Genomic DNA, 14405 nt, shown 5'->3' on the forward strand with positions numbered 1-14405 from the left:
CAATAAAACTGTCCAGAAAAAGGACTGACAACTTCCCCTGGATTTGGCAATTATTTATGAATTTGTTGAAATACATACTTGACTAAATGTTATACTTGGTTATTACAGAAGAAGAGTATGTAACAGGTATGCTTGATATAGATGTTAAAGGCCATTATTTACATGTACAGTCATCCATTGGTATCTGTGAAGGATTGGTTCCAGGACCCTGCAGATACCAAAATCCATGGATGCTCCAGTCTCTGATATAAAATGGTGTAATATTTGCATACAACCTATGCACATCTTCCTGTATACTTTAAATCATCTCTAGATTGCTTATAATACCTAATACAATGTAAATGTTATGTAAATTGTTATATTGTACTATTTTGGCAATAAGGACAAGAAAAATGTCTGTACATGTTACAGTACAGATACAACCATCTGTTTTTGTTTCTGAATATTTTTGGTCTGAGATTGGTTGCATCCATGGATGTGGAACTCATGGATACGGAGAGTTGACTCGGGTGTGTGTGTATGAAAGAATATAAATTATCAGTTCTCATATGAGAAGAGTATGTGCTAAATGTCCAGAATATCAACTGTGCAGGGTTTGACTACATGCAAAGCTAAGTGAAAAAGAAATGCGACAAGTCCTGGTGGCTTAAGGGTATCTACTGGCTGAGAGGTGAACAATCAAATCAAGACTTCTCAAAGCAGGAAACAGATCCTAGAGAATCCTTTGTAAAAGAGAATGTTGCCAGGGCGTTATTTACAGATAAGGAAGGCACATGTCTGTAGTCCCAGCTACTTGGGAGGCTGAGGTGGGAGGATCACTTAAGACCAGGATTTCCAGGCTATACTAAGCCATGATCAGGCCACTGCACTTCAGCCTGGGTGACAGAGTGAGACCCAGTCTCTTAAAACATAATAACATGAATAAATAAAGAGAATGTCACTGAGCTGGGCCAAACACAAGCTGCCACACGTGACAAGTAAGAAAAAAAATGGAAAGCAACAGTGCTCTTATAAAAGAAAACTAGACACTATATACATTGTCTCCTGGTGGCCACGACATCAAGGGAAATAACAGACCCAAGACTGTGCTAATCTTTAGCGTGGGGAAAGGTGACCTGTGACTCTAAAAGCCACTGGAACCAACAGTGACTGAGAAAGGACCTGGAAGAGATGGGTGTGGAATAAGCTGAGCCTGCCTCAAAAATAGCAGGTCCATCTGATCTATCAAGAGGTTGCATAACAAAACTAATTAGCCATACAAAAAAAAAATGGAATCCCTATCGTCTGTGGACTCACTTTTTGCACAACTGCAATCACTGTACTTAATGTACTGCATCTTCTTTTTCTAAGTGTTTGCCTTCTTGGAGAGTGTAAGCAACATGAGGGAAGGGAACGTGTCCTCAGCCATGCCTGACATGTGGTGGGCCCTCAATAAATGTTTATTAAATAACAAACCAATGCCTAAATTACTTACAAAAAGAAAATGAAGAAAAATGAATTCGATAGAAATTTCTATTTTTCTATTTTACCCTGTACCATTTCTTCCTACTCTGCCATAAATAACTTAAGAATATCCTTTAAAATTCAAAGTGTTTCACTGCTTACCCTGTAACCACCAGAGTTCTACTTGGTTCTGCTTTAGAAGGCAAATAGCAACAAATCATGTAGAAGCAGAACAAACAATAAATTCCACCAGAAATTTCAGAGGCAGCCTGTACATATTCCATCAGCGATTCCTACTGTGGTGCTTGAGAAATGTTTTGCATGGGACCCCTTGGTGGAAGGAAAAAAACCCTAAAATATTCCTGGTGGTCTAAGAATTTTCAAATGTTAACATTTTAAAATGATGGGTAATGTACACAGGTGTTTGTTATATTCTCTGGATTCTTCTATATTTTAAATTATTCACAAATTATTAAAACACATTAATAAAAAAGTATTGTAGGAATGTGGACCTATTAGAGAGGTAGGGAATAAAGAATTTTTGATATAAATTGATACAAAAAAGTCTGATCCCTCATGATTTACCAAAGAGTTGTCTTTTAGGGCACAAATATGGAAAACCCCTTTTTGTTTCTTCTTATTAGGTGTGATGATGTAGTGCCAAGGATGGCCTCCAATCTGAAAAGCATTCTCCAGGGATGACACCTCAAAGAGCAGTGGTGGCGGGTCTGTAGAGATGGGAGAAAGAATTTATTAGCGTCTCTATTCTGGTGGCCTTAGACCATTCATTAACTGAATTCAACCTTTCTTTGCATGCATCATCTATGAATTTCCAGTAATGAAAATATTATTAATACTATGTTCAAGAAAAAATATAATCAGGAAAGAGGCTTATTTGTAAGAAAAGAAAATGCTAGTAGGAAACAAATATTAGGTGTGTGGCCTGCAGGCAAGCAGAGATAAAAAGTGGGCTAAAGGTGCCTATGATGGCAAAAAATGACAAAGTACATTTAATAAAAGCAGCTATCATTTCCTGAGCATCTGCTACGTACAAGACTCTGGGTTAGATACTATTTCCAATTCTAATATCAATCTTTTTTTTTTTGAGACAGAGTCTCGCTCTGTCACCCTGGCGTCATCATAGCTCACTACAACTGCTGGGCTCAAACAATCTTCTTGCCTCAGCCTGCCGAGTAGCTGGAACTACAAGCATGCATCACCATACCTGGCTAATTTTTCTATTTTTGTAGAGATGGGGTCTAACTCTTGCTCAGGCTGGTCTTGAACTCCTGAGCTCAAGGGATTCTCCCGCCATGGCCTCCCAGAGAGCTAGGCTTACAGGCATGAGCAACGATGCCCAGTCTTTGATCACAAGTTTAAGTAGAGCATAACAGATCTATTCTTAGACATATAAATGGAAGGTGTTGCAGCTTTTGAAGACCAGAATTTCTTTTGGACAGCCCTTGGGAAACAAAATATGGTTTGTCTGGGCAGGTAGCTAATCTATGACTCCCTATTTACCCCTCTAACTTGAGAGTTTAATTTTTGGTTTATGAGGCCACTACTATTAGTAAAAGGGCTTGTCTTAGGGAAGACCATTTGTCTAAGAGTCACAGCTTTATTATACCTCTTCATAAGGACAAGTTACTAGTTAGAGCTATATACAAAAGAAAAACAAGTACATTTGTTTGTGGTGAAAGGTGACCTGTGACTCTAAAAGTACACCTGACCCTTAAACAACAGGAGTAGGGATTAGGGTCAACAACCTCTGTGCAGTTGAAAATTCACATATAACTTTTGACTCCTCCAAAACTTAACTACTAATAGCCTACTGTTGACTGGAAGCCTTACCAATAACATAAATAGACTAGTATCTATATATATTTTATATGTTCATGACATACCTAACTTTTTATTAATTTTTTTGATACTTCTAGGCTATGTAATTCATCTGTAAGATTTTTCAAATTCTGGAAAATCTCCAAAAAATTTCCCAATATATTTATTGAAAAAAAATCCACATGAGTAGACTGTGCAGTTCAAACCTGTGTTGTTCAAGGGTCAACTGTAATGAAAAGAGGTTTATGAACTGATAATCTTGAGTTGAGGAAAAGAAAGGGATAAACATATAAAATATATTTAAAGTGCTTACTTTTTTTTTTTTACCTTTTATGAAAAGGCTAATATCTTTAATATACAAAGGTCTTTTTAAGCAATAAGAAAAATATAAACAACCCAAAAGAAAAATGGGCAAAGTGCATGTGTTGGTAAATTATGAAAGAAATACAAATACCTTATGTGATAATATTGTGGCTACCATATAACAACACATGAAGAAAAGAATTACAGAAAGAAAAAGATATAACTAGAGTTTGAATTTGGGGTTAAGATTTAATTAGGTATGTTATACGGAATGTAAAATAGGAATTCAAAATAGAAAAAACAATCAATACAGATGTATTACAAAAGAAATACTTTTCCCAATAGTTGTTAAAAATGACGCAGGAGTAGTAGCAAGACTCTGCCCACAACTCTGAAGTGCCCTGCCAACACTCCCAAGAGCCCAAATTTTGATCTCAAATACTATTCTCAATGAAAAAGGCCTACAAAGTCTCAGAGAGTAGGTGATTCCATGTCTTGTGGTGAGAAAATTTTAGGATGAATCAGGACTATCCTGTTGTTGCTAGAAAGCAAGGATGTTTACAAGGATATCAGAGGGTAGTGTTAAAAGGAGAGCCAGCAAAAGGGGCTTCTACTGGCTAGACTGTAAAAACAGAAACATTAAAAAGAAAATAATGATTATGATTAATTAGAATACTTTGAGTCTGTGATAGGTCAAACAATAACAATTCAAAGGAAAGTTTTAACATAAAGTATAAAAAATGATTGTTGTATTGTTCATCAAACAAGGGCTATACCAGTAACAGGATATGATTTTTCTATAATTTTTAAATGTAGGGGATAATTAACCTTATGTATTTTTCCTACTATTTTCCTACTTATTTCCTACTAAATAAGTGTTTATTGAAAAGATTTAGATGTGTGTTAAGTAAAATTATAAGGTACAGAACAGAGTATATAATATACTACACGTGGTATAAGAAAGAAGACAATATTTAAAGTATACATACACACATTTGCTTATTTTTGCACAAAGAACACAACACAAAGATAAACCAGAAACTTACAGGGGCAGATGTGAGATGAAGAGTGGGAAGTAACAGGATATAAGGGCTAGACTTGGAAGCAAAATTTCTGAGTATATCTTTTTATATAGTTTTGACCTTTCAATTATTTAATACATATACATTCTACATCTTCAAGAATAAAATCAAAAGGAAAAAATACAAACCTCTAAATTAAAAAGAAATTGAAACAAATGAACCTAATTGTATCACACTGGTAACCTAATCTACAGAAAAACGATTTCAAATTACCTTTGAACACATAACTCTGGGTATGCACTTATTGGGCTGTATACTAAAGAGAAAAGGAACTGCAGAGAAATACTAATCTTTGGACTCCATATTTCATAGTTTTTTCGTAGTAACACTGGTACTGTAATTTTAAAACTATCACATGTATACTTAAGGATAAAGTTTTATTAGGAAGCAGGAAGTTCAGTGTGAATTAAAACAAATATAAATATAAAATCAAAAAAGAATGGTTAGATTTAGAAATATGAAAATGAACTAATGAATTATTGTTCAAATATGATTCCCCAGCTCTGTTCATTCAAAGGGCCTAAAAGTAAAGGCCCCCAATTGCAATGAATACAACTAGATCTTGGTCTCTGTTACGGGTTGCATTGTATCTCCCCAAAAGATATGTTGGAAGTCCTAATCCCCCATACCTGTGAATGTAACTTTATTTGAAGATAGGATCTTTGCACATATAATCAAGTTAAGATGAAGTCATACTGGATTAGGGGAGGACCTAAATTCTGTGACTGGTATCCTTATAAGGAAAAAGAGATTTGAAGACACAGAGGCAGAAAGGCCCATATAAAGAGAGGTAGAGATTGGAGTTATGCTGCCACAAGCCAAGGAACATCAAGGATTGCTAGCAACCACCAGAAGCTAGAAGAGGCAAGGAAGGATTCTTTCCTAGAGCCTTCAGAGGGTGGCTGGCTCTGTTAGCACCTTGATTTTGGACTTCTAGCCTCCAGAACTGTAAGAGAATAAACTTCTGTTGTTTAAATCTACCCAGTTTGTGGTGGTACAACAACCCTAGGACTGTGGTCCCCAACCTCAGGGCCATGGACTGGTATCGGTCTATGGGCTGTTAGGAACAGGGCTGCACAGCAGGAGGTGAGCGGAGGGGTAAGCAAGGGAAGCTTCATCTGTATTTACAGCAGCTCCCCATCACTCACATCACTACATAAGCTCCACCTCCTGTCAGATCACCAGCAGCATTAGATTGTCATAGGAGCGTAAACCCTACTGAAAACTACACATGCAAAGAATCTAGGCTGCGTGTCTAACACTTGATGATCTGAAGTGGAGCTGAGGCATGGATGCTAGTTCTAGGGAGTGGCTGCAAATACAGATTATCGTTAGCAGAGAGGTTTGACTGCACAATAAATGTAATGCACTTGAATCATCCCAAAATCATGCTCCCAATACCCCGCTCCCGTCCATGGAAAAACTGTCTTCCATGAAACCAGTCCCTGGTGCCAAAAAGGTTGGAGACCACTGCTCTAGGAAACTGATAATCTCCAATGATGCTTCTTACTAAAATAGCTCCTTGTCGGATCTAGGACAAAAAAAGTAAAAGATAATCTTGGGACACATTATTATTTCAGAAAGCAAGGAAATTCTCCAAGACAACTGGGATATGTTGAAATGGAGTTCTTGTTGGACAATTTGAACATCACTAAGAATAATGACTATTACCATACATTGGATAAATAAAAATCCATAAGCCTATTGTGTTTATATTTGTGGTTTACCTATAAAATACTTTGCTATCATTGAAAGTGACTATTATACCAACTCCTTGCTCTGAATATTGGCAATTAAAGGGAAGAAATAAACATCTACCTTGACTTTTTAGAAGGAGTTCATCCCTAGTTGGTGAATTTTTTTTTTTTTTTTTCTGAGATACAGTCTCACTCTGTTGCCCTAATTATAGTGTCATGGCATTAGCCTAGCTCACAGCAACCTCAAACTCCTGGGCTCAGGGATCCTGCTGCCTCAGCCTCCAGAGTAGCAGGGACTACAAGCATGCCATGACGCTCCACTAATTTTTCTATTTTTAGTAGAGATGGCATCTTGCTCTTGCTCAGGCTGGTCTCAAACTCCTGAGCTCAAGCAATCCTCCTACCTCAGCCTCCCACAGTGCTAGGATTACAGGTGTGAGCCACTGTGCCTGGCCTAACGTTTTTATTTATAGTAGAATGCTGGCTCTTAAAGGCAAAAGGAATGACAGAATTTTTAAAACTGCCATTTTGCAACCCACATGACATAACTGATTCTAATGGTTACAGGAAGATTCTTGTACTAATTATAATTACAGAAAATTAGAAATAACCTAAATGTCCAAAGTAGGGAATTGGTTAAGTCAATTATAGTTCATTCATAAAACAGCTTATAAAGTCCTTAACACCTCAAGAATATGCACACACATACACACAGAAACACTTTTTGGCATAGGTAATACAAACAGTACATTTAAAAAGTATCAGATGACATACAAGGTCTGTCTGGAATGTATCCAGCCATTGTCAATATAACGAGAACGGTTTGTGTGACCTCGACGTAACCTGGCAGCCAAGGAGAATGGACGGGGATGCGTGTGCATAAACAATGACGCCTTCTCTGTACTAGTCAGTGGGGCGCTAGACACCATTGAGTGAGCATGTATACTATGTGGCCGTCACATTCAAAATGACTGAGTGAGTAGAGCAAGAAAGTTACATCAAATTTTGTGTTAAGCTTGAACATTCCTCCGTGGAAACTATTTGGATAATTCAAAAGGCTTTTGGGGACAACACAACGAGTGCACTGCAAATAAAAGTGTGGCACAATTGCTTCAAAGATGGTCGAGAATCTGTTGAAAGTGAGCCACCTTCTAGAAGGCCTGCAACAAGCAGAACACCTGAGAATAAACGTGTATGGGTGAGGTTAAGAGAGAACTGTGGGAGAACTGTGTGAAGTCTCAAGGTGCCTACTATGAAGGGGACCGAGGCATCATTATTCTATGTACAACGTTTCTTGTACCTTGTATTGTCTTTAATAAGTTTCTCTATTTTTCATATTACATGGCTGGATACTTCCCTGGCAGACCTCATAATGAAAACTAAGTTTTCCTTTCATCTGTGTCTCCTCAGAGGTAACTACTATTTATCAAGTTTTTGTGTGTCCTTCCAGATATCCCAAGCAAATCCAAAAGCATATAATTGTATATAAATCTTTAATATTTGAGTATGAATATTTTACACAAATGAAGCTTTTCTCATACAGTTTTGTACCCATTTTTTTTTCACTTAATAATACATCTTGGAATTGTTCTCTACTAGTGCAAAAAGAATTCCTTTCTTTTTAATAATTAAAAAATTAAATTTATGATACAGCTATAAAATGAAATAATATTAGTATCACTTACCAATGTACTCATTATTTCAATCTTTTGCTATTAGAAACAATGTTTTAATTCTACACTTATCATTTTTGACACATGAATATGTCTGGGATAAATTCCTAGTAGTGGTATTGCAGGGCTCAAGGAGTTCATGCATTTAGAATTTTGATACATATGGACAAAATGTCATATTGACAAATTGTTGGGCCATAAAGGGCCCCCCAGATAAATGAAAGTGCCTCTTTTATACTTTCACCAACCATGTTATAACAAAAGTTCTAACTTTTAGATATTTGAGAATCTGAAAAGATGTATTTTACCATAATTTTAATTTTAATTTCTATTAACAGTGACATTGAGCTTTGCATTCCCCTAATTAAAAGCCATTTATGGCTGGGGGTGGTGGCTCACATGTGTAATCCCAGCACTTTGTGAGGTCGAGTAGGGAAGATTACTTGAGGACAGGAGTTCAAGACCAGCCTAAGCAACATAAAAGATAAAAAAATTAGCTGCGTATGGTGGCGCACTCCTGTAGTGCCAGCTACTTAGGAGGCTGAGGCAGGAGGATGGTTTGAGCTGAGCAGTTTGAAGTTGCCACTGCATTCTAGGCCAGGTGACAGAGTAAAGCCCTGTCTCAAAAAGAAAAAGAAAAGAAAGCAAAAGAAAAAGAAAAGCCATTTATATTTCCTTTTCTTCTGAACAATATCCTTTGATCATTTTTAAATTGTGTTGTCATTCTTCTTCTTATTGGTCTATAGCATCCTTTATATATCAAGGAAATTATCCCTTTATAGTATGTTTTGTAAATATGTCCCATTCGTTATTTGATTTGAATTGGTTTCTGTTGTGTGTGGGTATTTTTCACCATGCAGAATTTTATTTTTAATGTATTCAAATTTATCAATCTCTTCTTTTATGGTTTTGGGTTTTGTGTCATACTTAAAAAGGCCTTCCCCACTCTAAGATAAAAAGATTCTCCCATGTTTTTTTCTAGACTTCTTTTATCCACCTCTTATTTATTTTGATGTAAAGAGTAATATAGGACTCCAACTTTATTGTTTTCACAAGACCAATCTGTTAAATAATCTAGATGGAAATTAATACCCATATTAACATTAAAAACTGGGTTAGTCTACAGAGACATGTGACAACACGAAATGAATCTCAAAAATAATATCCTGAAGAAGCCAGATGAAAAGGTATATACTACATGATTCTATTAATGTAAAACTCTAAAATATATAATCTAGAGTAAAAGAAAGATCACTGATGTCTAGGGCTGGGGTGAGGGGGAATTGACTGGGAACAGCACAGGGGAACTTTTTGGGATAACAAAAAGATCCTAAATCTTGATTTTGGTGGTGGTTTCATGGGTGTATACATCTGACAAAATAAACTCTACAGTTAAAATGGGTGCAGTTAATTACATGTAAATTACAGCTCAACAGAGTCGATTTTTAAAAAAGCTAGCTATGAAAGAGCACTTATTGAATGACTCTTTCTTGGCTTTAAACTTATTATAGAAATATACACAGTATAAAATTAGGAAAAGAACGCACCAAGGTGATAACAGTTAATTCATGTAAGAGGACTGAGACTGTTTTAAATGTTCTCTTTTGTTTAACTTTATTCCCCAATTTTTCTGTAATGAAAAGGAACTGCTTTTGTACTAAGAAAATAGTTATTTAAAGTTAAAATAGATATTACTTTGTATAGACCTTAATCACACTGAAAAACAAATTTGGAGAAATGAATGAAATTTCAGTCTCTACAGTGTGAAATAAACACTCAATGCTTCCAATACAACATGGTACTTTTCTTAGCCAAACATCCCCAAATCACTGAATTATGTTGTTTTACAATGACAAATGATTTCATAGATTGTGTTTTCATAGATTATTATTTTAAAGTTAAAAAATGTGAGGCCCAGAGAGGTTAAGTAATTTGCCCACTATCATACCACTAGTTAGTAGTAAAATTCTGATCCAAAACCCAGTCTTCTTTTTTTATAAACAGGACCAAAACCACAGCACAATCCTTTAGGCTCTACGTGCTTTATCATCTTTATTCTTTGTTTTACTCACTTTTTCTCTACATTTCAACAACAGTAATGCTATCATTTTGGGAAACTCTTTCCAAAATAACCCATTCTAGTTACCACTGGAGCCCGTAGTTTTAAAATTCTTAACAGATTTCTGCTAGTGTATCTGTATTTAATATGAGAGGTATTCCTGGGGCTGAGTTTTCATAAAACTGCCTAATTCAGCTTGTCAAAGCCATCTAAAAACTTGAGTAATTTTTAAAATACTTATTTTGAACTGCATGGACAAGTATTGTATTGAACTCTCTCAGTAGTTCCTATAATTTGTCATTTACTGCTAAAAACATTTTTTTTCCTTTCCAACAATTACATCTTTCATTTCTGTTTCTTGATCTACTGATAATACAACATAAAATAAAAATGGTAGAAAAAATTCTTGTCTTAATTTGCATATATTAGAAAAACCTCTGAGTTTCACCAAAAAATATAATTCTTATTGGTTGGAAATTAAAGAAAATGTCCTCAACATGAAAGAAATGACTCTTATGAACTAAGAATAAAGATAAATAGATATTAGGATAATAAAACATATTTTTCTTTTAATTTACTCATGTAATTTTTATATCTATTATATTTGCAAACATTAAGCCATCCTTGGATTCCTGAGATGAACTCTGAATAGTCATGGTTTATTTCTTTTAATACTCTGCTGACTTTAAGTCATTGTTGATTTCTTTTTTAATAAACTGAACTTGATGAGGTAGTTAAATATAGAACATTTTTACTATATTTATAGAATTGTACATAATTCTCTTTTTTGTGCTCTGTCAATAAGTAAGTCTACTGGGAAGTTTTCTCTGTGTCTAAGCTCTGTCTATGTTCAAATGGCACGGTAATAGTATTTTCCTTGGAAAATACCTTTCTTAGAGATGGGTAAATTTCTCAGAATTGCAAAATATTAAGTTTTAAGAGAGCTAAGATGGTATCATTTGCTGCAACTCATCACTTTGAGGGTAAGGAAATCAAGAATCACAAGGGGAAAGTGACTTGCCAAAGGTCTCTGGCCAAGCAAGGCCCAGCATCCTTAGGCCTTCAGTTCAATGATAACTTATAGATTTTTCTTGACACTTACTCAATAGCAAGAAATATGCTGTATAGGAGTAAAATGAATTGAGTTTATTAATAAATGAGCAAAACATTTGGATGATTATAATAACTATTTATATGAGCGCTTATTTTTTAAGGTGAAAAAATACTATAGAGTAGCCATACCTGTGATTTTAATATTACAAGGAATGCCAAAAGGAGCCTCTCCTACAGTTCCAGTAGTCCCACCCCATCTGCATGCACACCCTAAGTCAAGTTTCTGTTGCATGAACTAAAAACAAAACAAAACAAAAATGGTGGCTTTAGCACCTATTTATTTGCTGTCTAAAGAGAAAAAAAGTAAAATTCACATGTATATTTATTCAAGGGCCTGTTTATCTTTCCCACCCCTCTTTTAAAGGTTACTTTGTCTTTCTGCATTTCTATAGTTTTATAGAGTTGAAATCTACACAAATGCCTTACTCTAAATGGAGCTCATTAAAAAAAAAAATCATAGTCCAAACCTCATGCTAATTACAACACAGCAAATTTCAGTTTTCTCTACCTGTTCAGTGATGGTTTGGAAACTGTACAGTCTGACCAGTCCCGAGCTGTACATCACAATCAGTATTCCATGAGACAAGGTAGCATCTGTAACATTTCCGAAAATCTGGGGGGAAAGGCATATATTACCTGAGAAAAGACCATAAGGCCAGTACTCTGAGCATTCACAGCAGTCTGTACTCTTGCTTAATATTCAGGTCACCACTACAACACTGATGCCTAGCATTAAAACTTAATTATAATTTAGCGACTTGAGGTTAAGGTGTTATTAGAAGTGAGCAGTAAGCCACTGGATTTTCAGACTGGAACACTAATGAAAGTTTAGCAAATACCCTTCAAAATAATGCACCAGCATTCATTTGCTTCATAGCTTTGTCAATATCTAGTAATAACAAATCCTATTCCTGATGGCATATACTGAGGCCATGCAATTTTAAATGAATGTTTAATTTACCATGCATATCCTGCCAGGAACCCATTCTTTATGCTAGCATGCTCTTTATAAAGAGGTAATTTTTCAGCTAATTAAGAGTGAAAAATTGGACGTAGGAAAGTAATTATAAGAGAAATAGTCAAATCCAAAATTTTATCATTACCTTGTCCTTTAAATCTCTAATACCGTTTGATTTTTTTTTAGTCATATAAAATCCAAACATGTTAAAAACCAAACACCTACAAGGACACTTATTGGCTCATTGTTTGTCCTCTTTTTTTCTTGTTTTAGAGACAGGGCCTTGCTCTATCGCCCAGGGTAGAGTGCAGTGGCGTCATCATATCTCACCACAACCTCAAACACCTGGGCTAAAGCAATCCTTTTGCCTCAGTCCTGAGGAGCTAGAACTACAGGCACGTGCCACCATGCCCAGCCAATTTTTTGTATTTTTTGTAGAGATGGGGTCTCACTCTTGCTCAGGCTGGTCTCGAACTCCTGGCCTAAAGCCATCCTCCCACCTCAGCCTCTCAGAGTGCTAGGATTACAGGTATGAGCCACTGTTCCCGGCCATGTTTGTCCCCTTTCTGTTTCTGTACTATGCACTGAATCCCGTCATGTTTCTACACACAGATAAGAACTTGACTCTTTGCCTATTTTAATATTTAACAAAAGCCAACATAGGCAAATATCATAGCAATAAAAGAACAATTAAAAATCAGGTGAAAATCTGTTTTATTTCTACTCAAGAGAGGTTGCTTAGTGAAGATTTACCACCTCAATAATAGCTTGAAGTATTATATTATACATTCTAAGCCTGGCCCCTGTATAGTCTTATGCATGTTAAGTGAAAGATATATTTCAATCCCAAGTAACCGTAATCAAAACCAAATCTCAGATAATTACCCTGAACATATAGGAATAAATAGAAACAATTTATGACTTTGCTAAGTGCTCATTCCTGTTGTAAACTGTAATAAGCACACATAATTACTTAATCCACAAGCACAAAGAGAACAATTAAATTATGAGTTGTACTTTTTTGACATCTCTTACAAGGATAATTATGGTTTGCCTTCATGTTGACTAGGTCATGACTTTTCAATTTACTGATCCTGGTTCCTGAATTTGAAAAGAAGGACTTGTATAATTCAAACATTTTTAAATGAGTGCTATTATAAAGTAGCCACTCTATTTTAAAACTTGGTTAACATACCTAATATTACTCTTCAGCCTTCATGCAGTTTAGTATATTATTCTTACATAATATAAAATTTTAATACATTCAACTTGATTGCTAATGAACATTAGTGGGCCCTCAAGATCTTGTCCTCTACAATACTTCAGGTGCTTAATTAAAGACTATTAGAATAGCCCAATAAATAACTATTCATTCAGAGTAAGTAACAATTTTTTTTAAAGTAGAAGCCTATTGATTCTTTTACAGAAGGGAAATTTGCCCCTTCTTTCCTTCCATGTAACTGTGATGTACATCAAGAACAATGGCCAAAACCAAACCCAAAACTAAGTGTGTTGGAAAATTCACATATTTAATTATAAGGCTTGTTTACATATCCTAAAGCAAGTTTTAGATCTACACTTTGCAATGAAAATGAGGCTTTTTTTTTTTTTTTTTTGAGACAGAGTCTTACTCTGTTGCCTGGGCTAGAGTGCTCTGGCATCAGCCTAGCTCACAGCAACCTCAAACTCCTGGGCTCAAGCAATCCTACTGCCTCAGCCTCCCTAGTAGCTGGAATTACAGGCATGTGCCACCATGCCCGGCTAATTTTTTCTATATATTTTTAGTTGTCCAGCTAATTTCTTTCTATTTTTAGTAGAGACGGGGTCTCGCTCTTGCTCAGGCTGGTCTCGAACTCCTGAGCTCAAATGACCCTCCCTCCTTGGCCTCCCAGAGTGCTAGGATTACAGGCGTGAGCCACCACGCCCAGCCAAAATGAGATGTTTTGTTGAAACTTTTCATCTTCCTTTAATGATCATTTTTAACAAGCTTTAGAATATTCCCTCTAAAAAAATACCTTACTTATTTTGTTATTTTATAAAACAGTTTGTTAATGACCACAGACATCCAACACTACCCACTTGAGAGGCATAAAAACATGCAGAAAGACTGAGGGATAATTAGGCTCTCTTCCCAAGTCAAATGTTCTTCATGTATTGTGTTACGAAATAAACCAGGTCAGTGAACTTTTACAGTCAAGAGAACATTCCCAATCAAAACACCTAATAAATAATTAAATG

The 14405-nt window shown here is 35.6% G+C and overlaps 1 protein-coding gene across 5 annotated transcripts in view; it reads right to left on the bottom strand.

Annotated features, from left to right (window-relative positions):
• Nucleotides 1-14405, bottom strand: part of DCAF17 (DDB1 and CUL4 associated factor 17) — a 42215-nt gene that overhangs the window by 12733 nt on the left and 15077 nt on the right. For 4 of the 5 annotated variants that reach the window (XM_045558918.1, XM_045558917.1, XM_045558916.1 and 1 more), the window contains 3 exons: nt 11718-11822; nt 11339-11444; nt 2029-2171 (listed from right to left, as the gene is read on the bottom strand). In XM_045558918.1, the coding sequence (XP_045414874.1) occupies nt 2029-2171; nt 11339-11444; nt 11718-11822 (354 nt within the window). The remainder of the gene's footprint in view (nt 1-2028; nt 2172-11338; nt 11445-11717; nt 11823-14405) is intronic. The other variant, XM_045558920.1, reaches the window with a different exon arrangement.

The sequence above is a fragment of the Lemur catta genome, chromosome 8, assembly GCF_020740605.2.
Source record: "Lemur catta isolate mLemCat1 chromosome 8, mLemCat1.pri, whole genome shotgun sequence".
Lineage (NCBI taxonomy): Eukaryota > Metazoa > Chordata > Mammalia > Primates > Lemuridae > Lemur > Lemur catta.